Below are 22,137 nucleotides of genomic sequence, written 5' to 3' on the forward strand. Positions count from 1 at the left end.
GCGCCGGCGCCGCGGCGGCCGCGCCGCGGCGCCGCGGGTCCGGCGACGCCGGCGCCGCGCGCGGCGGCGTCGCCGCGCGGCCCGGCGACCCCGGCCCGCCGCGGGCCCGGGCCTTGGGCGGCGACGCCGGCGGCGACCGCGGCGCGGGCTCCGGGACCGGCTTCGCGTCGCGCTTCTTCCGCAGGATGCGCTTCGCCGCCTGGCGGTCCCGCGCCGAGCCCTCGCAGCCCCGCGTGAGGTCGCGGCAGGCGCCGAGCTCGTCGGCGTCCGCGGAGCTCAGGACCTTGCCCGGGTCCGCGGCGTAGGCGGACACGAGCGCGCGGAGCCGCTCCGCCGCGCGCGCCTCCTCCGTGAGCGCCGCGGGCGGCGGCGCCTCCGCGGGCTCCACCGTGTCGTCGTCGTCCGGCGGCTCCTCGGCCTCCAGGTCGCTGTCGTCGTCGCCGGACTCGTCGAGCTCGAGCGGCGGCGCGGGCGCCGGCGGCGGCGCGGGCGCGGCCTCCTGCTTCGGCGACGCCTGCTTCTCCCTCTTGGCCTTCTTGCCCTTCTTCTTCGCCTTCTTCTTGCCGCCCTTCTTCTCCGTCTCGTCCTCGGAGCTCGTCCAGCCGTCGAAGAGCGCCGCGTCCGCCTCGGCCTGGCGCCGCCGCGCCGCGTCGCCGTCCTCGGCCTCGAGGCTCTGGAGCTCCTCGCGCTCCAGCCGCTTCGCCACGCGCCGCGTGAAGGCCTCCAGGTAGAGGCGCACGCGCTCGCCGCCGCGCGCGTGGCGCAGCGCGAGCCGCTCCTCCTTGACCAAACGCGCCGCGAGCGCGAGCGTGCGCTCGATCGTCGACGGCAGGTCCGCGCGCTTGCGCTGCTTCGCCGACGGGTTCGTCTCCATGCGCAGGGCGCAGGCGACGAGCTCGTGGACGGGGGACCGGTCCGCGTCGCGGCCGACGGCGTCCGCGTGCCGCTTCCTCAACGCCGCGAGCGTCGCCTCGCGCGTCTCCGGCGCGTAGTCGAGCAGCGTCTCGAGGCCCGAAGCGACGACGACCTCGTCGGCCTTGGACAGCAGCACGTCGACGGCGTCCGCGACGACCGCGTACGCGTCGCGCGCGTCCACGGGCGCGATGCCCTTGGCGAACGACGCGAGGCCGAACAGCGCGTTGAGCAGCTCGCGCGCGATGTCGCGGTTCTCGGCGTACAACGCGCGGGCGACGACGTAGGTGCCGCGCTCCGTGGACACGGACGCGTCGCGGGGCTCGTTGCGCGACGCCGGCCGGCAGGGGTCCGCGCCGGCCTTGAGGAGCGCCGCGACCGCGAGCCGGCTCGACTTGCGCGTCTTCTCGCCGCAGGACCCGGCGACGAAGGCCAGGGGCGTCGACGTGCGAGCTTTCGCCCCCGCGTGGCCGTTGCCGTTGATCTCCGCCTCGAAGGCCTCGGCGCCGCACACGCTCCGGAGCCACGCGACAATCTCCGCGTACTTCGGCGCGAAGGCCTCCGGCGCGCCCTCGCGGTCGAAGTTCGAGTCGTCGCAGTTGCCGAGCCAGTGGAGCGCCGAGTAGTGCTGGTTCTCCGCGCCCGCGGACCCCAGCAGCCCGCCGAGGCCGCCGTCCTTGCCGTCGCCGACGGACGCCGCGCCGCACCGGAGGATGCCCCGCGACGCGTCGCCCCCCGACTCCGCCTGGATCTGGCGCGCGATGGCCTTGGTGCACTCCACGTCGCCCCAGCGGATGGCCCGGCAGAGGAAGGCCCACAGGTTCTGGGGCCGGAGCGTCGCGGGCGAGTAGCCCGACGCGCGCTCCGCGCAGCACCGGCGCACGAGGCGCCACGTGTCCGCGCCCTTGGCCCGCCGCGACACGAGCACGGACGCGCACACAATCAACTCCGGGTCGTCGTCGCCGGCCATGTCCTCCTCGCGGACGTCGCGGAGGAACCAGAGGTTGCGGCCGCCGACGGGCGCGGGCGCGCGCGACGCGCGCGACTCCACGCTGCTGTGGCGCGGCCGCGGGTCGTCCTCCGCCAGCTCCCCGGCGACCTGGGGCTCCAGATCGTCGAAATCCTCCGGCTCCAACGTCGCGGCGTCGTCCGCGTCGTCCGCGTCGTCGTCGTCGCGGCCGCCCGCGTCGCCGCCGAGGCCGAGCACGAGCCGCGCGAAGCCCCGCGCCGGCAGGGGCGGCACGGACTGGTCCTCGTAGAGCTCGCGCCCCCGGAAGAGCCACGACGCCGCGCGCGACCCCGCGCAGCCCGCGAGGCGCGCGCGCGCCGCCGGCGCCGTCGGCTCGTCCAGGTTCTCGACGACGCAGAAGGCGAAGCGTGCCTCGCAGCAGGCCCCGAAGGGCCGCGCGCCGCTGGGCCCCGCGAAGTCGCAGCGCGCGTAGACGCCCAGGTCGCTCGCGTCGTCGCACGACCGCGCGCGGTTCGGGTTCCGCGCGCCGCGCGCGCCCCGCGCGCCCGTGCCGCCGCCGAGGCTCGCGTCGTCGTCGTCGTCGTCGTCCCAGTCCCGCGCGTTCGGCGCCTTCTCCGGGCGCCGCGCGTCCAGGCTCAGCGTCCACCGCGAGCCGCCCGCGTCGACGACGGTCTCGAGCACCTCCTCGGCCCGGAGGCTCCGCTCCGCGACGCGGCGCCGGTGCAGCGCCAGGAATGCGCTGCGCTTCACGGCGCGGCGCGCCGTCCAGGCGCAGCGCGGGCCCGGGTCCGGCGCGAGGATCGTCGGCGGCGACTTGGGCCCCTTGGGCGCCGGCGGCGCGTCGCCGTCGCGGTCCGCCGGCGGCAGCGTCCACTTCTCGAGCTTCGCGTCGAACTTGGGCGGCCGCGGCGCGTCCCAGACCAGCGCCCGCGCCGGCGCCGTGTCCGCGTTGTGCGCCAGCAGCGCCGCGCGCCGCGCCTCGCGGACGTCCTCGCGCGCCGCGGCCTCGCCGCCGGGCGCGGCGGCCGCCGCGCGGCGCACGAGGCGCCACACGGCCTTGGACAGCGCCGCCGCCTCGTCGGGCGCGCGCACGACGACCGTCTCCGGCGGCCCGTCGCCGAGCGCGGGCGCGCTGAGCGCCCAGACGCAGCCGTCGCCGTCGTCGCCGTCGTCGTCGTCGCTCGCGTCGTCGCGCTCGCCCGGCGCCGCGTCCGCGGCCCGCAGCGTCGTCGCCGCCGACCGCACGGGCTCGGCCAGCAGCCGCTCGCCCTCGGCGCCGCGGCCGCTCAGCTCCAGCGCGACCGCGCCGACCGTCGTCTTCGCCGCGCGCGCCGTCGCCGAGAGGCCGTCGGGCGACGCGCGCAGCGCGACGCCCTCGAGCGTCGCCGCGCGCGCCGCCGCCGACGCGCTCGCGAACCAGGCGCGGCCTAAGGAAACACACGGGGGTGACCGGGGGGGGGTCGAAGGGGGGGGGCGGGGGGTTTCGGACGCGGCGGCGCGCCGCGCGTGTCCGTCGACACGACGGAGAAGGCCGACTTGGAGTGCGTCGGCGCGAGCGCGCTCTTGAGGAGCATGGCCGCCTCGGCGGCGTCGAAGTGCCACTCCGGGGCGCTGAAGGTCACGACGTGGATCTCGCAGGCGTCGAGGTCGCGCACGACGGCCTCGGCGCAGCTCGCGCTCTCGGCGCGCGCGCCCTCCTCGCTCTCGTCGAGCTTCCTTTTCTTCCGCATCTTTTTCGCCCGGGGGACGGCCTCGGAGGCCGCTTTCACCCGGGGGACGGCCCCTCTTCCACGCACGCGGCGGCGGGCGCCCAAATTGCTGAGGCCGAGCGAGGGCGCAAGGAGAGCGACGGAGCTCTCGATACGGACCTGCAATTTTGGCCTCTATATCGATCACAGCCATAAAATCGGCTCGAGTGGGCAAGGGGATATAAATCTAGATGGGGTGGCAGGCGAAACGCGAGGTCCTCGTACTACTCGGGGCCGCCGCTAGCGTTTTCTTTCTTCTTCCACGCCGCAGCGCGCGGGCTGAGTGCAACGATGGCGGGTCGCGCGGCGCGGCGCGGCTGCGGAACCCTTCGACGGGGCGGGGCAGCGAATTTGGGCTGCTGAGATCATTGCGTTGGCTCGCGAGCGCGACGGTTGTTCGGCGGCGGGACGAGAGGGCGGCGGTGTGAGTCGAGTGTGCGATATTTTCTTGTCCTTAGAGGTTGGAGGCGCCCTATGGGTACCCGCGGGGGGCTCGAAACCTTCAGGACACACTTTTCCCACGATCTCAGAGCCTGCGCAGCCCCGGCGCCGACGGTGTCGCAACACAGTTTCTCGGGCAGCGTGCGGGCATTCGAGGTCGAGAACTTTTCGTGTCCTGAGATGCTCGAGCCCATCCATAGGTACCAACGAAGGGCTCTGCAGCGCCAGCAGACGGTCCACGACCATCATCATCGCGAACACGTCCAAGAGCTGCCCCAAAACCCCCTTCCTCGCGTGGCGCCAAACCGGACACGGTGCCCTCCAGCGCGCCTCGGTTTCCTTCCACCGGACCCGAACCGCCCGGACGCGTAAGTCTTGTCGCGGGCGCCTTCGCGGGGGAGCGAATACCGCTGCGGTCCGTCTGGGGCCGCGTCGACGACGGCGGCGTCGAAAAGTCCCCGGCCAAAAGTCGTCAACATTGCCCCAAAACGATGGGTTGCAGTACGAGGAGCTCGCGCAACATAATCTCGTTGAGCTGCCACCCCATACTATTTATTACCCCTTGGAGTGGGGCTGCCATCACCAGCCCTTCTTGCCCCGCCCTGCGCGGCGCCGCACCGCCGCGTTTCCGGCCGCTTTGAGCCGCGCCGAGCGCGATGCCGGAGCCGGGCACGCCCACGTCGCCGGCGAACGGCGCCACGCCCAGCGGGGCCAAGGAGAAGTACGTGACCGTGCGCATCCACAACCGCAAGGTGCGCCGCCCGTTGCGCGCCCCGCCGCCCGCCGAGCCGCGCCCCCGCAGTCGGGCGACATCGCGTCCGTGCGCGTCGTCAAGGGCACGCCCATCGCCGAGGTCATGGACCAGTACGCGAAGCAGAACAACATCACGAAATCGCGCATGTCCTACGAGCAGAGGCAAGAGGGCGGCGTCGACGACAACGACTGTGCCGCGTCCCACCGCCCCCGGCTTGCCGGGGCGGGCCAGCGTCCCTTGGTCGTGTCTCTCGGTGCGTTCCATGCGTCGTCCGCAGGTTCCTGTTCGTGCTACGACTCGCTCGGCGCGTAGCGCCGCGCGAGCGCGAGCGCGGGGCGCCGACGTCCGCTCCGCGCGGCCGTAGCCGGCGCGGCGCGTAGGGCTTAGTTAATGTGACGAAGAGGCGGCGCGCGAGGGAGCTCGGTTGAGCGCGAATCATTATCGGACGGCTCGTTGAAGCGTGCGCGGCGTAGCGGGGGCGCGCCGGGAGGGCAGCCCGCTTTCGTTGGGAGATGGACTCGGATGATGGCGCTAGCGCGCCGTCGTCGACGCCGAAGGAGAGCGCCGTCGTCTGGAGCGATGACGAGGACGACGACGAGCGGGCGGCGCGACCGCTGCACCAATGGCGACGGGTAGCGCCGCACGAAACCGTCGCGGACGTGTCGTCGGGACCCGAGGAGTACTGGGAGAAACAAAAAGCGAACGTCGGCGACCGGCGTCCGCTGAATCATAGCCGCAAAACAGCTCGTAATGCTAGGTGGCGGAGCTGGGCGCGGCCGTCGCGGAGCTCGCGGCGCTCGCGCGGAGCGCGAAGCCCGTCCCCGGCGCGAAACCTCCCGACGACGCGGACCGGCGGCTCGCGGCCGAGCTCCGGGAGCTCGAGAGCGCGCGGCCCGCGTCTTGTACCCACGATGCTGGCGGAGCCGCCCGGGTCCTAGGTACGCACGCCGACGCGCTCGCGTCCCTCGAGGCGAAGCGGCGGCTCGCGCTGGCCGCGCGCGGCGAGGCCGACGACGCCGCCGTCGACGACGACGACGACGATAGTTGGTCGAAGTTCATGTAATACGTGTGTTTAGGGTTTGGGCTTCTTGCCGACGAACTTCTTCCCCGCGTCCGGGTTGGCCTTGCGCTTCTTCTTTTTCGCGTCCGTGGCCTTCTTCGCCTTGGCCGCGTCGGCGTCGCCGGCCTTCTTGCCCTGCCAGGGCTTGGGCGCGGCGGCGGCCTTGCCCTTGGGCCGCGGCGCGGCGGCGCCCGCCCCCGCCTTGGCCGCGCGGCTCGCGGCGCGGAGCGCCTTCTTCTCGAGGCGCCGCTTCGCGCCGCGGTCGGACGGCGCGGCCTTGGCGGGCTTCTGCGAGCGCTCCTCGGGCGCCAGGCTCGCCTTCGTGCGCTTGCCGCAGGTCTTGACGCGCAGGGGCCGCTTCTTCGCCGCGGGCCGCTCCGCGTAGAGCGCGCCGTCGAGCTCGAGCGCGGCGCCGAGCGTCGCCTTGTCGCGGAGCATGACGTAGGCGACGCCGATGCAGAGGTGGTCCTCCTTGCGGCGCACGACGCGCACGTTGTCGATGGCGCCGTGGCCGCCGAGCTCCGCGAGGTGCGCCGCGAAGAGCGACCGGAGGCCCTCCTCGGTCAGATCGCGCGGCGCGTTGCCCACGAAGGCCGTGCGCAGGTGCGCGTCGTCGTCGCGCGCGCCCGACGCGAGGTCCACGCGCAGGTGGAACACCTCGGGCGCCTCCCCGGCGACGTAGGCCGCGGCCTCGGCGCCCGCGGCGCCCGCGGCCGGCCCGGGCCAGACGGCGCCGTTCGCCGCGCGCGCGGCCTCGGCCGCGGCGTCCGCCGTCTCGAAGACGACGTAGGCGTGCATCGTGCGCTTCGCGTCGCTGAGCAGGTGCTTCTGGGCGCAGACGCGCTTCACGAGCGCGTCGTTGCCCGCGTCGTCGACCTTGACGCCGGCCGTCGGCAGCGACCGCGTCCGCACCGTCGCGACGGCGCCGAAGGTCTTGAAGAAGGTCCGCAGCTGCTTCTTCGTGGCCTCCGTGGGCACGTTGCCCACGAAGACCGTGCGGTCCTCGTCCTCGCGCGCGGGCGCCGCGGCCGCGGCGGGCTTCGGCGCCTTCGGCTTCGGCGCCGCCGCCGCGGGCTTCGCCGGCGCCGGCGCCTTGGCCTTCTTCGGCGCCGCGTTCACGCGCGCCGCGAGCTCCGCCGTCGCCGTCACGAAGCCGTCGTCGTCGGGCCGCCGCCGCTTCTTGCCCTTGGCCAGCACGCGGTCCACGGCATCGTCGTAGCCCTTCTTCGACGCCGCCTTGGCGGGCGCGGCCTTGGCGGCGCGCGCCGGCGCGCCGCCGCCGGAGAAGAGGGCCGAGGCGCTGCCGCTGGACTTGGCCGGCGCGAAGGTCTCACCGAGGCCGAAGCTCGACATCGGGCGATGAGCTCTGTTGATTGCAGTGGTATTGCCCTTCACGGTGCCGCAGTAGTTATTGGTTTGCGTCAACGCTTTAGCGAAACGGATCGAGCAATTATCGTCCATATCTACATCGACGCTCGTCTCTCGCATCATACTGGAGGACATGGGCGACGCTGCCGGCGTCAGCGTCTGAGGCGGCGCCCCGGCGACCCGAGCCTGCCCGCGCTTCGAGGCAGCCCCGCCGCTCCATGCGCCTGGACGCCATGGCCGACGACACCCTCATCGACGACGCGGCCCTGGCCTTCGACGCCGTGAGCTTCATCCCGCCCTACAACGAGTTCACGGGGGAGCCGCAAGCGACGGCGCCGCCCTTCGTCCCGAGCTACGAGAAGGCGAATGCCCGGCCGCCCGAGGACGGCGTGCCCCCCATCGACGTCCGCCACTTCAAGACGCGGCTCTGCGTCTACCTCGCGTCCGGATCCTGCCCGCACGGCGCGCGCTGCTTCTTCGCCCACTCCGTGCGCCGCCCCGGGGTCTTTTGTTTCTCCCCCCCCAAATTCGCGAAACACGACCCCCGCCCCCGCCCCCCGCCCAGGTCGACGAGCTCCGGCCGCCGTCCACGCACGCGGCCGCCGAGTACAAGACGCGGCCGTGCCGCTACGCGCTCAGCGAGTGCCCCTTCGCCGCCGCGGGCCGCTGCCAGTTCGCCCACGGCGTCGACGAGTTGCGGAGCCCGCCGGCGACCCTGGCGTCGCCCGAGCGCATGCTCAGCGCGCGCCGCTTCAAGACGCGGCTCTGCAAGTACTTCCTCGCGGGCCACTGCCCCTACGCGGCGACGAACACGTGCCAGTTCGCCCACAGCAACGACGAGCTCCGGGCGCCGTTGGACGGGGGCAACGGCGCGGGCCCGGGCGTCTACCCGCCCGCGGCGAACGCCGCCGCGCCGGCCTTCTCGGGCGGCCTCGGCGACGCGGCGCAGGCGCCGCCGCAGGCGTGGCCGCCCGCCGCGCCGGGCCAGGCGCCGCCGGCGGCCGCGCGCGCGAACCGCATCACGCCGCCGCCGGCCTTCCAGCCCCTGGGGGCCTTCCCGCCGGCGAACAACGCCGCGCCCGTGCTCGTCGCCGCGGGCGTGCTCGGCGGCGCCGCGCCGCCGGGCAGCGACGCGGCCGCCGCGTCCGCGGCCGCGTCGGGCGCCGCGCTCCGCGCCGCGCTGGAGCAGAAGCGGTTCACGAAGCTCTGCAAGTACTTCCTCGCGGGCCACTGCCCCTTCGAGGCCAGCGGCACGTGCCAGTTCGCGCACAGCGCGCGCGAGCTCCGGAAGCGGTCGCCGCCGCGCGCGTCCCAGAGCGCCCTACCGACGTCGCTGCCCCCCGGCAACGACGGCCGCCGCGGCGCGCCCCACGCGCGCGGGTCCCGGAGCCCGCCGCGGCCGCCCCAGGAGCAGCCGGCCATGAACCGGAGCCAGAGCCGAGCGGCGCAGCGCCAGGCGCGGAACTCGCGGAGCCCGCCGCGGCCGCCGCCCGCGGCCGCGCCGGGCCAGCTCGGGTCCGTGCCGGGCCTCGGGTCCGTGCCGGGCCAGCTCGCCGGCCTCGGGTCCGTGCCGGGCCAGCTCGGCTCGCCCTTCGGCGGGTCCCTCGACGCGTACCGGCCCGCGGCGCCGGGCGCGGCGCCGGCCGCGCCGGCGGCCGCGTCGACGGCGCTCTACGCGGCGGCGCCGCGGTCGCGGCACCTCGTGAGCCCGGGCCCCATCGTCGCGCCCGCGCCCTTCACCTACCAGGAGTGGGCCGCGGTGCCGCCGGGCACGCAGTACGTGAACCGCGTGTCGTCGGACGACAACCCGGCGCAGGATTTGCGCGCGGACCCCTGGACGCGCCACGCGGCCCTCGAGGCGCGCCGCGGCGGCGCGCCCCACGGCGGGCCGCGCCGCATCGAGCCCCACAGCCCGACGTCGCCCTTCTCCGGCGCCTACAACCGGCCCGTCGACGGCGTGCCCTTCTTCGCGGACGGCCCGCCGCTCGGGGGCCGCGCGGTCGGCGCGCCCGACTGGAGCTTCAACGGCGAGGCCGCCACGTCGCCCTGAGACAGTCTTGTTCCCCGCCACCACATACATCCGCCGTCGCTCGGAAAGAAAAAACATCCGCCCCCCCACTGACCCCAAACACACACGGAAGACTCACCTCGGCCACCGCGGCCGCCGCACCTTCATCATGCATCCACCGCCACCATGTTTGTCTGTCCCACATACCTCCGCACATGTCCCCGCACACGACCCCAACCTCGGTAAAGTTGTATGTTTCGAGGCGCTGCCCGGGGGTGGGTGTTTCGAATTCGAATTCGGCCGGGCGGCGCCACGAGCAGCGGCGCCACGAGCGACGCCGCCGCGGCAGAAGAAGAAGCGTCTTGTGCAAGTGTTAAAGGGCGGCCGCGGAGCGGCCGCCGGGGGAAACCAAAAGGGCGGGGGAGCGGGGAGGAAAACGGGGGCCGCGCTCGCGCGCGCGCCGCGGCGCGCCGGCTCAGATGGGCGCGATGCGGACGGAGGCGAGGCCGTTGTAGGCGCGCTGGCGGATCCAGATCTGGGAGACCCACTTGGGGTCGACCGCGGGCTCGGCCGCGTGGAGGTAGTTCTGGTCGAGGACGCCGTCGAGCGTCGCGGGGAAGAAGATGAGGGCGTTGCCCTTGCGGGGCTTGATGCGGACGCCGAGCTTGGAGAAGGACGTCTCGCCGCCGCGCTCGACGTCGTTGAGGTAGACCAGGACGGTGGCGACGCGCTGGCCGCCGTTCTGCGCGAAGCGGCGCCCGTCGGCCGACGACGTGTCGAAGGCGTCGTAGTGGGGCTTGTAGAACTCGCCGCCGCGGTAGCGGCCCACCTGGGGCAGCTCCAGGTGCTCCAGCGGCTTGCCCGTCAAGGCGCAGACCTTGGTGCAGACGGACGGCAGGTCCTCGCGCGCGAGGTAGCACGTGCTGCTCGTCCGCGACACGCTCACCTCGCCGTTGCCCGGCCCGACGACGGGCGCCGGCGTCATGTGGTCCTTGGCGCTGTCGATGAGGGCCTAATGGTTCGATGTGATTTTGGAGGCTGCTGGGGTTTCGTGGTTTCCGGACGCGGAAGCGCGGACGTCGCACTCCTCCTCGGTTAAAAAGTTCTGGACCGTGTAGATCGGCGGGTTCACGCTCACGGCCGCCTGCGCGCGCGCGCGTGAGAGCAGTTTTTCTGTAGGCGGCGCCGCGGCGCGCGATGCCCGAGAAGACGGGGTTGAGCGGCAAATGCTCATCGACCGTCGGCTGGTCGAAGCTGTCGGCCCCGTTGGCGGACAGCGGCGAGCGCTTCGCTTTCTTCGCGCTGTCGCTCATGATCGGCCGAAGCCCTCGCCACCGCGCGTGCCTCGCGGCCGCCCTTATTTTATTTAAGGAGCAGCTATCGGCTGCGCGATATCGATGCTGGTGCGGGCTCGGCATTTTTGGCTGAGGAAGTCGATGGCAAGGCCAGCGATGCGTGTCGCGGTGATGTTGCTGCGACGGTGCCGCGCTGGGCCTGCGGCAAAGCGGGAAGTCCAGCCACACGCTGGTGAAGAGGTCCACTCACAAGCACGATGCTCATCATACCAACGGTCCACCTCGTCTACGCGCCCGTCGTGGCCCTCGCCGCCGTCTTCGCCCACGTGACCCACAAAAAGGGCCCCTCCTCGGGTCGCGGCGTCGGCTCCCTCGACGTCGCGCGGCTGGCGTTCGCCGTCGCGGCGCTGATCGTCCGCGTCGCGTCCGTCGTCTGCTTCCCGCGCGGCGACGGCGTCGCCGCGGCCTTTGGCGGCGGCGGCGCCAGGGCCGCGTGGCTCGCGCGCGGCGTCGCGGCGGCGGGCGCGTGCGCGCTGTGCGGCCTCCTCGGCTTCGACGAGGCGCGGCGCGGCCTGCGCGAGGCCACGGCCACGCGCCTCGCCTGGCTGGCCGTCGCCTCCTCCGCGATCTGGGAGGCCGCCGTCTTCCGCGGGACGCCGGCGGCCGCGCGGTACGTGGCCGTCGCCTACGCGGCGGCGGCGTTCGTCGGATTCGCGCTCTACGCGCTGGTCAACGCGGGCGCGCGGCGCGGCGCGCCGCGCGGCAAGCTCGCGACGACGGACTACGCGCTCCTGGAGGATTCGGACGGGGAGGAGGACGTCGAGTCGCCGGAGGACGCCGCGGGCTTCCTCTCCGCGATCTCGTTCGCGTGGATGAGCCCGCTGCTCGCGACGGGCTACGAGCGGCCCCTGGAGAGCGACGACCTCTTCCCGCTGACGCGCGACGACGACCCGGCGCGCGTCGCCGGGAAGCTGCGCGCCGAGCTCGCGAAGAGAGGGGGCACGGAGCAGCCCAGGGTGCCGCTGCTCGGCGCCTTGTGCGGCGCGTTCGGCCCCTACTTCCTGGGCGGCGGCGTCTTCAAGCTCGTCTACGACACGACGCAGCTCGCCGTGCCCGTGCTCCTGTCGCGGCTGCTCAAGGCGCTGGCCGACGACCACGCGCTCGCGTACCGGCTCGCGGCCGCGCTGACGATCAACGCCGTCGTCGCGACGGCGTTCCTGCACCAGTACTTCCAGCGCACGTACCGCACGGGCATGCGCCTGAAGTCCGCGGCGATCTCCCTGGTCTTCGACAAGGCGCTCGTCGCGCGGACCGCGGGCGCGGAGGACGAGGGCGCGCTCGTGACGAATTTGATGTCCGTCGACGCGCAGCGCCTCCAGGACAACATGACCTACATGTTCACCATCGTGTCCGGCGTCTACCAGATCGTCGCGACGCTCTACCTGCTCTACGGCCAGCTCGGCCCGGCGTCCTTCGGCGGACTCGCGGTCATGCTCATCTTCATGCCCGTGACGCAGCGCATCGTGCTCGTGACGCGGGACTACCAGAAGGTCGTCCTCGAGTACAAGGACCGGCGCATCAAGCTCCAGTCCGAGGCCCTGGCGGGCATGAAGATCGTGAAGCTGTACGGCTGGGAGCCGCCGCTGGGCGAGGAGCTCGACCGGCTCCGCGAGCTCGAGCTCGCGGCGCTGTGGAAGTACAAGCTCGCGGGCATCGTGAGCCGCTGCGTGTTTTCCGTCGTGCCCACGGTCGTCGCCGTCGCGACCTTCACGTTGTACGTGCTGACGGGCAACGAGCTCGACGTCGCGCGCGTCTACACGACGCTCGCGCTGTTCAACGTGCTCCGCTTCCCGCTCATGATGGTGCCCCGGGCCATCGGGTCCGCCGTCGAGGCGGGCCTGTCGGTCGAGCGCCTGGGGACCTTCCTCGGCGCCCCCGAGGTCGTGCCGCTGCCGCCCGTCGACGGCGCGTCGAACCCGCTCCGGGACGCGTCCGCGGCCGTCTGGGCCCGCGGGGCCGACGTCGACTGGCCCGGGGCCGCCGCGACGCCCTTGCTCCGCGGCGTGGACCTCGAGGTGCCCCGCGGCGCGCTCTGCGCCGTCGTGGGGGAGACGGGCGCGGGCAAGTCGGGCCTGCTCGCGTCGCTCCTCGGCGAGACCGTCTGCGCGCGCGGGTCCCTGGGCGTCGAGGGGTCCGTGGCCTACGCGGCGCAGTCGGCGTGGATCCAGAACGCGACGCTCCGCGCCAACGTGCTCTTCGGCCAGCCCATGGACCGCGCGCGCTACGACGAGGCGATCCGCCGGTGCTCGCTGACGGCGGATTTGGCCGCGCTCGCGGACGGCGATCTGACGGAGATCGGCGAGAAGGGGCTGACCCTGAGCGGCGGCCAGAAGCAGCGCGTCGCCCTCGCGCGGGCCTTCTACGCGGACGCGGACGTCTACCTGCTCGACGACTGCTTGAGCGCCGTCGACGCGCACGTCGCCGCGGCTTTGTTCGACGACCTCGTGCTGCACCTGCGCGACCAGCTGCGCCGCACGGTCGTCCTCGTGACGCACAACCTGTCGACGCTGCGCAAGTGCGACGCCGTCGTGTGCCTCGGCGCGGGCTCGAGAACGGTGGACTACGCGGGCCCGCCGGAGGGCTTCCTCGACCTCGGCCGCGCGGACCCGGAGCGCTACCCGCTCGCGGCCATCGCCGCGCGGCAGAAGCGGTCGACGAGCGGCGAACACCTCAGCGCCCTCGCGGGCGACGAGGCCGAGGCCAAGGAGCAGGACAAGGCCACGACGCTGGACGCGGAGAAGAAGCCGCCGCGCGCGACCGCGGCGGAGCAGCGCGAGAAGGGCACGATCTCCGCGGCGACGCGCCGCACCTACCTTATGGCCACGGGCGGGTCGGCCATGGCGTTGTTGGTGGTCTGCGCGCAGGTCGTCTACCAGGCGTCGCAGGTCGTAGGATCCTGGTGGCTCGGCTACTGGGCCGCGCGGCCCCAGCTCGGCTCGGCTCTCGGTCTGGAGGTCTACGTCGGTTTGTCGGCCGTCGCCGTCGCGCTGTCCGTCGTCGCCTACTACGTCGCGTCGCTGCTGGGCCAGCGCGCCGCGCGGAAGCTCCACGCGTCGCTGTTGTCGGGGCTTTTGAAGGCGCCCATGGCCTTCTTCGACGGCACGCCCACGGGGCGCCTCGTGAATCTGTTCTCCAAGGATCTCTACACCATCGACGAGGAACTGCCCGTGACCATCGCCATGTGGCTCATGGTCGCGACGAGTTGCGTCGCGACGATGGCGACGATCGCGTTCGCCACTCCGTGGTTCCTCGCGGTCTGCCTGCCGCTGGGCGTCGTCTACTTCGGGACCATGAAATATTTTATTCCCTCGGTCCGCGAGCTCAAGCGGTTGGATGCGACGTCCCGGTCGCCGGTCTTCGTGGCCTTCGGCGAAGCTCTGGACGGCGCGTCGACGATCCGCGCGTTCCGCGCCGAAAAGCGCTTCGCGGCGGACCAGGGCGCGAAGCTGCGCAAGAACTTACGGGCCTACTTCCTCGGCACGGCCTGCAACCGCTGGCTCGCGGTACGTTTGGAGGCCATCGGGACGCTGACGACCGGCGCGGCGGCGTTTCTGGCCGTTGCGACGGACGCGAAGCCCTATCTGGCGGGCCTGTCGCTGACCTACGCGCTGAGCGTGACCCAGTCCCTCAATTGGTTCGTGCGCACGAACGCGGACCTCGAGAACAACTCCGTCGCCGTGGAGCGCGTCGTCAACTGCGCCGACACGGCGCCGGAGGCCGACGGCCACGCGGGCCCGCCCGACGGCTGGCCCTCGAAGGGCGACGTGACCGTGACGAACCTGCAGCTGCGCTACCGGCCCGAGCTGCCCCTCGTGCTCAAGGGCCTGAACTTCGCCGTGGACGGCGGCACGAAGCTCGCGCTCGTGGGCCGCACGGGCTCCGGCAAGTCGTCGTTCCTCCTCGCGCTCCTCCGCCTCGCGCCGCCCGCGCCGGGCTCGAAGCTCGTCCTCGACGGCGTCGACGTGCTCAGCGTCAAGCTCGCGGACCTGCGCACGCGCGTGTCCATGATCCCCCAGGACCCCGTGCTCTTCTCGGGCACGGTCCGCTTCAACGTCGACCCGTTCGCGGCCGCGGCGGACGGCGACGTCCGCGACGCGCTCCGCGACGCGCGCCTCGACGACAAGCTCGCGGGCGACGACCCCCTGGGGGCGCCCGTCGAGGAGGGCGGCCGCAACTTCTCCCTCGGCGAGCGCCAGCTCCTCTGCCTCGCGCGCGCGTGCCTCCGGAAGTCGAAGCTGTTGCTCCTCGACGAGGCGACGTCCGCGGTCGACGAGGCCCTCGACGAGGCCGTCCAGCTCGCCATCCGCGCCAACTTCAAGCACTCGACGGTCATCTGCATCGCCCACCGCATCAACACCATCGCGGACTACGACCGCGTCCTCGTCCTCGACGACGGCAACGTCGTCGAGGACGGCGCGCCGGCCGCGCTCATGGCCGACCCGGCGTCCAAGTTCGCCCAGCTCGCCGCCGCCCACGACGAGGGCGTCTAGAGGGTTTGGGGGCGTGCGTTTAATGGGACCCCTCGTACGGGGGGTGACACCGGCCTCAAACTCGGCCCAGCAGGCCCAGGAACGTCGCCAAATCACTGCATAGGCTGATGTGAGCGCCCTGAGCGCGTAAATGGACTTGTGGGGACGTCTGGCGACGCGGTCGGAGCGCTCGGAGGCGTCGAAAATCGACAAAATCGATATAATGCAAGCATTTCATTGGTCGGATTCGAATCCGCCGGCATCCAGCAGCCCCGGAGCGCCTCGAGGGGCAGCCCGGCTCGTCGCGCGTGGCCATGGAGCGCGACGCCTGGAGTCAGGGTGGCGGCGGTGGACACCTCGTACCCATGGGTGACTCCGGAGGTGCTCTGCTCGCGGGAATTGGCTGTGTCGACGAACGCTTGGGCGCCGGAGCGGCGATTCCCAGTGGCGGCACAGCTTCGAGCGCCTCTGTGGCAGCCCCAGGGTGGCACCACGCGCAGCCGAGCGGCGAGTACCACGCTCTAGTATGTCGGCGAACACAGCGCCGCGCCATGGACCGCGCCGTGACCGGAGCCATTCGCGCGGCGGCCTCGAACGACTTGCATGGCGCACAGCGTCATCGAGTGTACCTGGTTGGCCAAGGGGCTGCTCACGTTAGTGTTGGGGCCTCCAGGCAGGTCGAACGGACCCATGGACCAGATCGGACGCAAGAACGCGACCGCCAAGGTCGAGATGCGCATCACAGATCGATTCGAGCACACCGCGGCCACTGCGCGCGCGCGCGGTCGCCATCGCTGCCCGGACTTCCACCAAGACCTAGGCCCCCGGCCCTTTTCCCACGCGCGACGGGTCGGGTAAGTAGCGCCCTCGTCAATTTGGCGGGGTTAAGGCCACCATGCTCGCGCGCTTGGACGGCGTCGCGGTCTGGTGTCGCCCCCCGTCCCCTCGTGCGTTTTCGGGACGTGCGTTTTCGGGCCGATGCTTGCTTGCTCGGTGGCCGCCTAGTCCGAGTCCGAGGCGGAGCCCCAGTCGTCGTCGGACTCGTCGAAGATGTCGTACTGGCCGCCCTCGTCGAGCGGCCCGAGGTCGCCGCGCTTCAACATGCCGCGGCCCACGGCGACGCCGACCATGAAGACGACCTCCTTCTCCTCGTGGTCGTTGTCGGATTTGGTCACGTCCTTGACCTTGCCGCCCTTGACGAGGATGCCCGTGCGGCCCTTCTTCTCGAGCTTGGCCAGCTTCTTCTTGGCGACCTTCTTCTTGTCGTAGTCGTCGAGGCGGATGCCGCCCGCGTCCTTCTCGACCTTGATGATGACCCACTTGTCGTCGTCCTCCTCGTCGTCGGACGCGTCGCTGTCGATGTCGTCCTACGAAACACACGCTCACATCACGAAACGGCCGCGAAACGCGGACGCGGGCGTCGCGCCTCCTCGTGGTCGTCGCGGAAGATGGCGAGGTCGCTGCCGGGGTCGTCGAGGGGGCCGAGGTTGCACTCGTCCTTGCCGTAGGCGACGCCGATGAGGAAGATGACGAGGCGGTCGCGGCCCTTCCACCGCTTCACCTGCCCGTTCCGCGTCCAGACGACGGCCTTGTTCGCGCGCTTGTACTTCTTCTTGGCCTTCTTGCGGCTCTTCTTCTTGTCGCCGAAGTTCTTCGTCCGCAGCAGGTCGCCGTCGCGGTCGATGGAGTGCAGGCAGATGTCGCCGTCATCGTCGGAGTCGCTGTCGCTGCCCATGATGCGCAGCAGGTGTGTGGTTGGCAGCCCGACGTCGGAACGCGCACAAAAAATCTTTTGCACGAGCATTCTGGGTGTGCAACACTAGTCTAAGGTAACTTTGGCTTTGTGAAGTTCTCTCCAAGCTTAGATCCGCCATCGCGGCCGCTCCCCGAGCTTCTGTTGGGCGGCCTCGCGCCGCGCCTGCTCTGGCGTCGGGCGGCGGGCCGCGGGGGGCCTTCGCCGCGGGGCGGACGCGGGGCGCGCGGTCGCACGCGCGGACGCCGGGCTTGCGGCCGGCCGCGCGGACGCGGGCCGCCGCCACGGCTCGGCTCTCGCTTTTGCCTTGAGGCGGAGGTCCGCGCGGTGCGCCGAGCGCTCCGATGAGGTCCGGAAGCGCTTTCCCGACTCCGCGCAGACGAACGGCCTCTCGGCGACATACGCGAAACGGTCTCGCACCTCCGCGAGGCGCGAGCGGACGACCGTGTAGCGACGAGACGTCTGAGGGTTTGAAATGTGGGGGTCTTGCATGTCCATCATCGCGTCGATCCAAACGACAAGCGCGGCGCCCGCCGACGATTTTCGCCTCATGTCCTCGACGTTGAACCAGGGTTCGGCGCAGATGTCCTCGACGGCGGAGAAAACTTCCTCGGCGACGGGAAACGCCAGCCAGTGCTTAAGGCCATCGTCTTCTGACCGGTAGCCGCACGCGGCCGCGCTCGCGGCCCGCAGCGCCGCGACGAGAGCGCGCGCGCCGCCGGCCTTCCTGATGAGTGTCACGCACGCCGGCCAGGAATTCGGTTTGTTTCGGACGAGCAGTTCCCAATTGGATGTTGGGGTCGGGCGGCAAACACCAGAAAGCAGGACCGCGGCGCTGAAGACCGGGCCGATGCCGTGCGGCAGGCGCTTCATGGGCAGAACCTCCGCGATCGCGGGGGTTTCGAGGCCGTCGAGCGCCGCGGCGAGCCGGCGCGCGACCTCGGGACCGGCGCCGAGCACGGCGCCGAGCGCGGCCTCGTTGGCCGCGAGGCGATCTGGCAGGTGGCGCAGGGCACCGCCGAAGGCCGCCCGCCAGGCGCGACCCACGCGCACGAGAGCCCAGAGGGCCCGCCAATCCTGGTCGTCGACGAAGCCCGGGCATGGGAATGACCAGCCCCCCGCGAAGGCGGTGCAGACGAGCGCGGACCGCGCATCGGCTGGTGCAGATCGAAATGCATCGGGCTGCTCGGCCATCATCGTCGGGAGTTTCGATCAACCAGTTGGGATCAACAATTGATCAACGAATACTTCACACAAAAGAAGAAGCGCAATGGGCAGCCTGCTCGTCGCCCTCTCAGTGCTAGGCGCCACCATAGCCGACGAATGCTACACGCAGAGCTGGGAGGCGTGCTCCTGCGACGCGCTGGAATGCGCCAACAGCGAAGCGTGTCTGGCGCCGTGCAACGAAAAGCAGGAGAGCCCAGCCTGCCGCGCGCTCAGCAAGAACTGCGACCAATACGACAACCTCGTGTGCGGTTCGTGGTGCACGGACCAGCGCGGCGGCAACGTGACCTGCTCGTCCTGCCGCGCGGAGGAGTGCGAGCCCTACTGCCACGGCGATCCGAGCGTCTGTAAGTTCGACCTCTGCCCCGTGAACGCGGCGGCCTGCGGCGACGGCTGGGCCTTCGCCTGCCAGAACTTCTCGGCCATCGCGCCGGAGGACACGAAGCGGGCGCTCGCCGACCCCGCGACGCAGCGCTTCACGCCCGCGTCCATCGCGGGCGCGCTCGAAACGTGGAACGCGCGCATGCGCGCGAGCGGCGCGGACTGCGACTGTTCGGCGTACGACGGCGGCGAGCACGCCGAGCCCTTCTGCAAGAAGTCGGACCTCTGCGCCGCCGTCGAAGGCATCCTCGACCCGACGCCGCCGAAACGCAGCGAGTCGGCGTGGGACGGGCGGTGCTGCGCCTACTGCGTGCTCGCGTCGGAGCGGGGCGTGTGCGGTCTCTGGAGTCCGACAAGCCACTACGGCCACATCCTCGAGCGGGTCCTGCCGCTGCTCTCGGAGCTCTAAAGGAGATTACGCCGCGGGTTCCGCGGGCTCCTCCTCGCCGTAGAGGAGCTTGAGGGCCGGGAGGAGCGTCGGCGCCCAGGCGAGCTGCGGGAAGGACACGTGCATGAGGTCCGACGCCAGGACGACGCTCGCGAGGCGCCGCCGGTCGCCGTCGTCGCCGGACTCGACGTAGGGGATCGACGGGTAGCGCTGGGAGAAGTGCGTGAGCACCGTGCGCGCCGCGCCCGCGTCCGCGCCGACGGCGACGGCCTCGGAGATCGTCGAGTGGCGCTTCGCGCGCGCGTCCTCCCAGAACTCGTCCTCGAAGGTCGCCTCGTGGACGAGGACCGTCGCGCCGCGCGCGGCCGCCGCGAGCTCGCGCGACGGCCGGCAGTCGCCGCTGTACGCGAGCGACCAGCCGTCCGCCGACCGGACGACGAGGCCGTACGACTGCGCGCAGTGGACGACGGGCACGCAGAAGCAGGCCTCGAGCCCCAGCGTCTCCCGGAGCGTCGCCGCCGCGGGGTTCGGCGCGCGCTCGCCCATCCACTGGCACTCGACGGGCTCGTACGTGCCCCGGACGTCCGCAAACGCGCGCCCGTAGTCCGCCAAGAACCGGAGCACGGGCCAGGGCGCCATGAGCGCCACGGGCGGCGCCGCGAGCCGCCGCCGCGCGGCGAGGAGCGCGGGCAGGCCGAGGTGGTGGTCCGCGTGCGGGTGCGACACCCAGATCGCGCCGAGGCCCGCGAGCACGGCGTCCGTGGCTCCGCCGTAGACCTTGTGGAGCTGGCCGAGCGTGCCCTCGCCGCAGTCGAGGAGCAGCCCCGCGCCGGGCTCGCGCGGCGCCGGGAGCGGCGCCGGCGTCGCGGTGCCCGGCGCGTTGCGGCAGCGCAGGTAGATGCCGCTCACGTTGCGGTGCTTCGAGGGGATCGCCGACCCCGTTCCCAAAAACACGAGCTCCGCGTCCCGCGCGTCCCGCAGCGCGTCCGGCGGCGCCGCCGCCCGCGCGGCGGCGATGTTGGCCGCGGCCTCCAGCACGCCCCGCGCCACGGCCGCGTCCCAGTCGCCCGCGTCCGCGGCCTCCGGCGCCGGCACCTCGGACGCGTCCAAACCCCGGCCGTCGCGCGGCACGAGGACGTACTTGAGCAGGGGCCGGCCGTCGACGACGCGGCCCTCCACCCGTAAACCCGCGCCGCCGGCGCCGCCGGGCTCGGCGTAGCAGGCCGGCTCGAGGCGCCGCAGGAGCCGCGCGTCGCGGCGCTGCGTCGCGTACGGCGACGGCAGCGTCGCGTGCGCCGCGACGTGCGCGACGCCCGCCGGGAAGGACGCGAGGAACGACGCGTAGGCCGCCGTCGTCGCCACGGCCGGCGGCGTCAGGTGGAAGGCGCAGTCGAGGGCCGCGGCGCCGCGCAAGAAGGGCGCGATCGCCGCGTGGGCCGCGAGTTTCGCGACCGCGGCCGCGGACGCGCAGTGGACCACGAGGAAGCAGGCGCCCTCCTTCGACTCGGCGACGACCTGGGACGGCTCGACGGCGCGGCCGTCCGCGAGCGTCACCGTCTCGCCGCGCTTGAGCGCGCCGAAGAGCGGCCCTGGCGGCACGCCGAGCGCCGCGGCCTTTTTCACGTCGAACTTGCCGAGGACCCGCGGCGTCCGGCAGACGTAGGACGCGCTCACCAGCGGCGGCGTGCTTTGTGGCGCGGCGGGCGCGGCGTCCGGGGGCGCGTCGGACGCGGCGTCCGGGGGCGCGTCGGATTTCGCGCGCTTCGCCGCGGGCGGCGCCGCGCCGTCGTCGTCGACCGCGTTTTCGCCGTCGACGGCCGCGCCGTCGCCGCCGCCGTCGCCGTCGCTCTCGATGACGACGGCCTCGACGGACACGAGGCGGTCGCCGCCCGCGGCGCCGAGGCACGGCGCGGCCGCGGCGGACGGCGCCGCCTCCTCGACGGCCACCGAGAGATCGTCGCGGCGCATGAAGTGGCGCGTCGAGGCGAGGACGGCCTGGAGGCCCGTGGGCCCGCAGAGCCGCAGGGACTTCAAGCCCGCGTCGGCCGCCGTGAGCATGTAGCCCGGCAGCCCGCCGACGGCGCTCGGCGACAGGTCCGTCACGCAGAGCGTACTCACGCGCGCGACCTTGACGCCGTGCTCGACGCAGAGCCGCTGCCAGCCCTCGGGCGCGTTGAAGACGAGGCGCTCCGCGTCCGCGACGACGAGCAGCGACGGCGCGCTGTCGCCCGTCCACGTCGACAGCAGCTGCACGGACGTCGGCCGCGAGTCCATGCAGCGCGACCCGTCGGCCTGCGTCCGCGGGCCGCCGTCGCGGCCCCGGCCTTTCTTCTTGCCCATTGCTGCGACGACAGCGGTCGAGTGCAATCAATCGAGGAGATGGCAGCGCTCGGCAGTGCGACTGAGCAGGCGCATCGCTTTGGCAAGGCGTTCAACAGCGGCTTCACCAATTCTTCACCTTGCCCCTCTCAGCCCCGGGGTCGACGATGGTCAGCCCGCGGGAACAATCGTTCATCAATCAAACTGTGAGCTATCACGCTTCGAGCGGCGACCTCGACGCGCTCGTTGTAGTGTCATTCGCCGCCCCCAATGCTGTGCACATCGAGCCTGGTTTATCTGGAGCGACGCGGGTGTATACTGCTGCTCAGTTTGGTTGGTGCTCGGCCATGAAATATCTCATCGAACGCGGCGCCGACGTAACTTTGGGTCTGCCTGACAACAGCAATACGCCACTGCACATGGCCGCTTATTTCGGCCACCATGACGCAGCAGGCCTGCTGCTCGACGCAGGCGCGCGAGTCGACGATTGCAACATGGTGAGCCAGACCGCGCTCCACTTCGCAGCCGTGGAAAATAATCCCAAGATGTGCAAGCTTCTCCTGAGTCGCGGCGCGTCGCTCGACGCGCGCAACAACGACGGCGACGATCCCGAGTCCCAAGCGCGAGTCTACAACTACACGACCGCGGCCGACTTCCTCGCCGCCGTCCGCGCCGCGGGCGGCTGGCTGCCGTGGCTCAACGCGCCGCGCAAGGAACTCATCGCCCTCCGCCGGCGGCTCCCGGCCCTCCGCGACCGCGGCCGCGCGGCGCCGGCGTCGAGCGTGCGCGCGCACGAGCGGCTCTTCCTGAAGACGCCCGACGACGTCTTCTCGCACGTCCTCGCCTTCTGGCGCAGCGACCGCGACGACTAAGAATATAGCTACAGACACCTTAGCACGCGCGGCCCTAAGCCGACGACGTCTTCTCGCACGTCCTCGCCTTCTGGCGCAGCGACCGCGACGACTAAGAAGGTAGCTACAGGCACCT

The 22,137-nt window shown here is 72.3% G+C and overlaps 5 protein-coding genes across 5 annotated transcripts; 2 read left to right on the top strand and 3 right to left on the bottom strand.

The window, feature by feature from the left end:
• Positions 1 to 5,881: 5,881 nt before the first annotated feature.
• Positions 5,882 to 7,241, bottom strand: AURANDRAFT_71254 (hypothetical protein; the record flags this gene model as incomplete). The annotated part of the gene is made up of 1 exon (XM_009037711.1): positions 5,882 to 7,241. One exon carries the CDS (start codon positions 7,236 to 7,238, stop codon positions 5,898 to 5,900), a length of 1,341 nt encoding a protein of 446 aa, XP_009035959.1.
• Positions 7,242 to 7,471: 230 nt separating this feature from the next.
• AURANDRAFT_62907 (hypothetical protein) lies at positions 7,472 to 9,303 on the top strand (the record flags this gene model as incomplete). Its single annotated transcript, XM_009037178.1, has 2 exons — positions 7,472 to 7,741; positions 7,819 to 9,303. 2 exons carry the CDS (start codon positions 7,472 to 7,474, stop codon positions 9,301 to 9,303), a joined length of 1,755 nt encoding a protein of 584 aa, XP_009035426.1.
• Positions 9,304 to 9,775: 472 nt separating this feature from the next.
• AURANDRAFT_14928 (hypothetical protein) lies at positions 9,776 to 10,387 on the bottom strand (the record flags this gene model as incomplete). The annotated part of the gene is made up of 2 exons (XM_009037710.1): positions 9,776 to 10,273; positions 10,340 to 10,387. Coding segments are annotated over 2 exons (546 nt in total), but the record flags the coding sequence as incomplete, so codon positions are not given.
• A 426-nt stretch (positions 10,388 to 10,813) lies between these two features.
• AURANDRAFT_62908 (hypothetical protein) lies at positions 10,814 to 15,106 on the top strand (the record flags this gene model as incomplete). The annotated part of the gene is made up of 1 exon (XM_009037179.1): positions 10,814 to 15,106. The coding sequence occupies one exon, from the start codon at positions 10,814 to 10,816 to the stop codon at positions 15,104 to 15,106; it is 4,293 nt and encodes a 1,430-aa protein (XP_009035427.1).
• A 3,752-nt stretch (positions 15,107 to 18,858) lies between these two features.
• AURANDRAFT_62909 (hypothetical protein) lies at positions 18,859 to 21,171 on the bottom strand (the record flags this gene model as incomplete). Its single annotated transcript, XM_009037709.1, has 1 exon — positions 18,859 to 21,171. The coding sequence occupies one exon, from the start codon at positions 21,169 to 21,171 to the stop codon at positions 18,859 to 18,861; it is 2,313 nt and encodes a 770-aa protein (XP_009035957.1).
• Between the last annotated feature and the right edge of the window lie 966 nt (positions 21,172 to 22,137).

This window comes from Aureococcus anophagefferens (assembly GCF_000186865.1).
Source record: "Aureococcus anophagefferens unplaced genomic scaffold AURANscaffold_6, whole genome shotgun sequence".
NCBI lineage: Eukaryota > Pelagophyceae > Pelagomonadales > Pelagomonadaceae > Aureococcus > Aureococcus anophagefferens.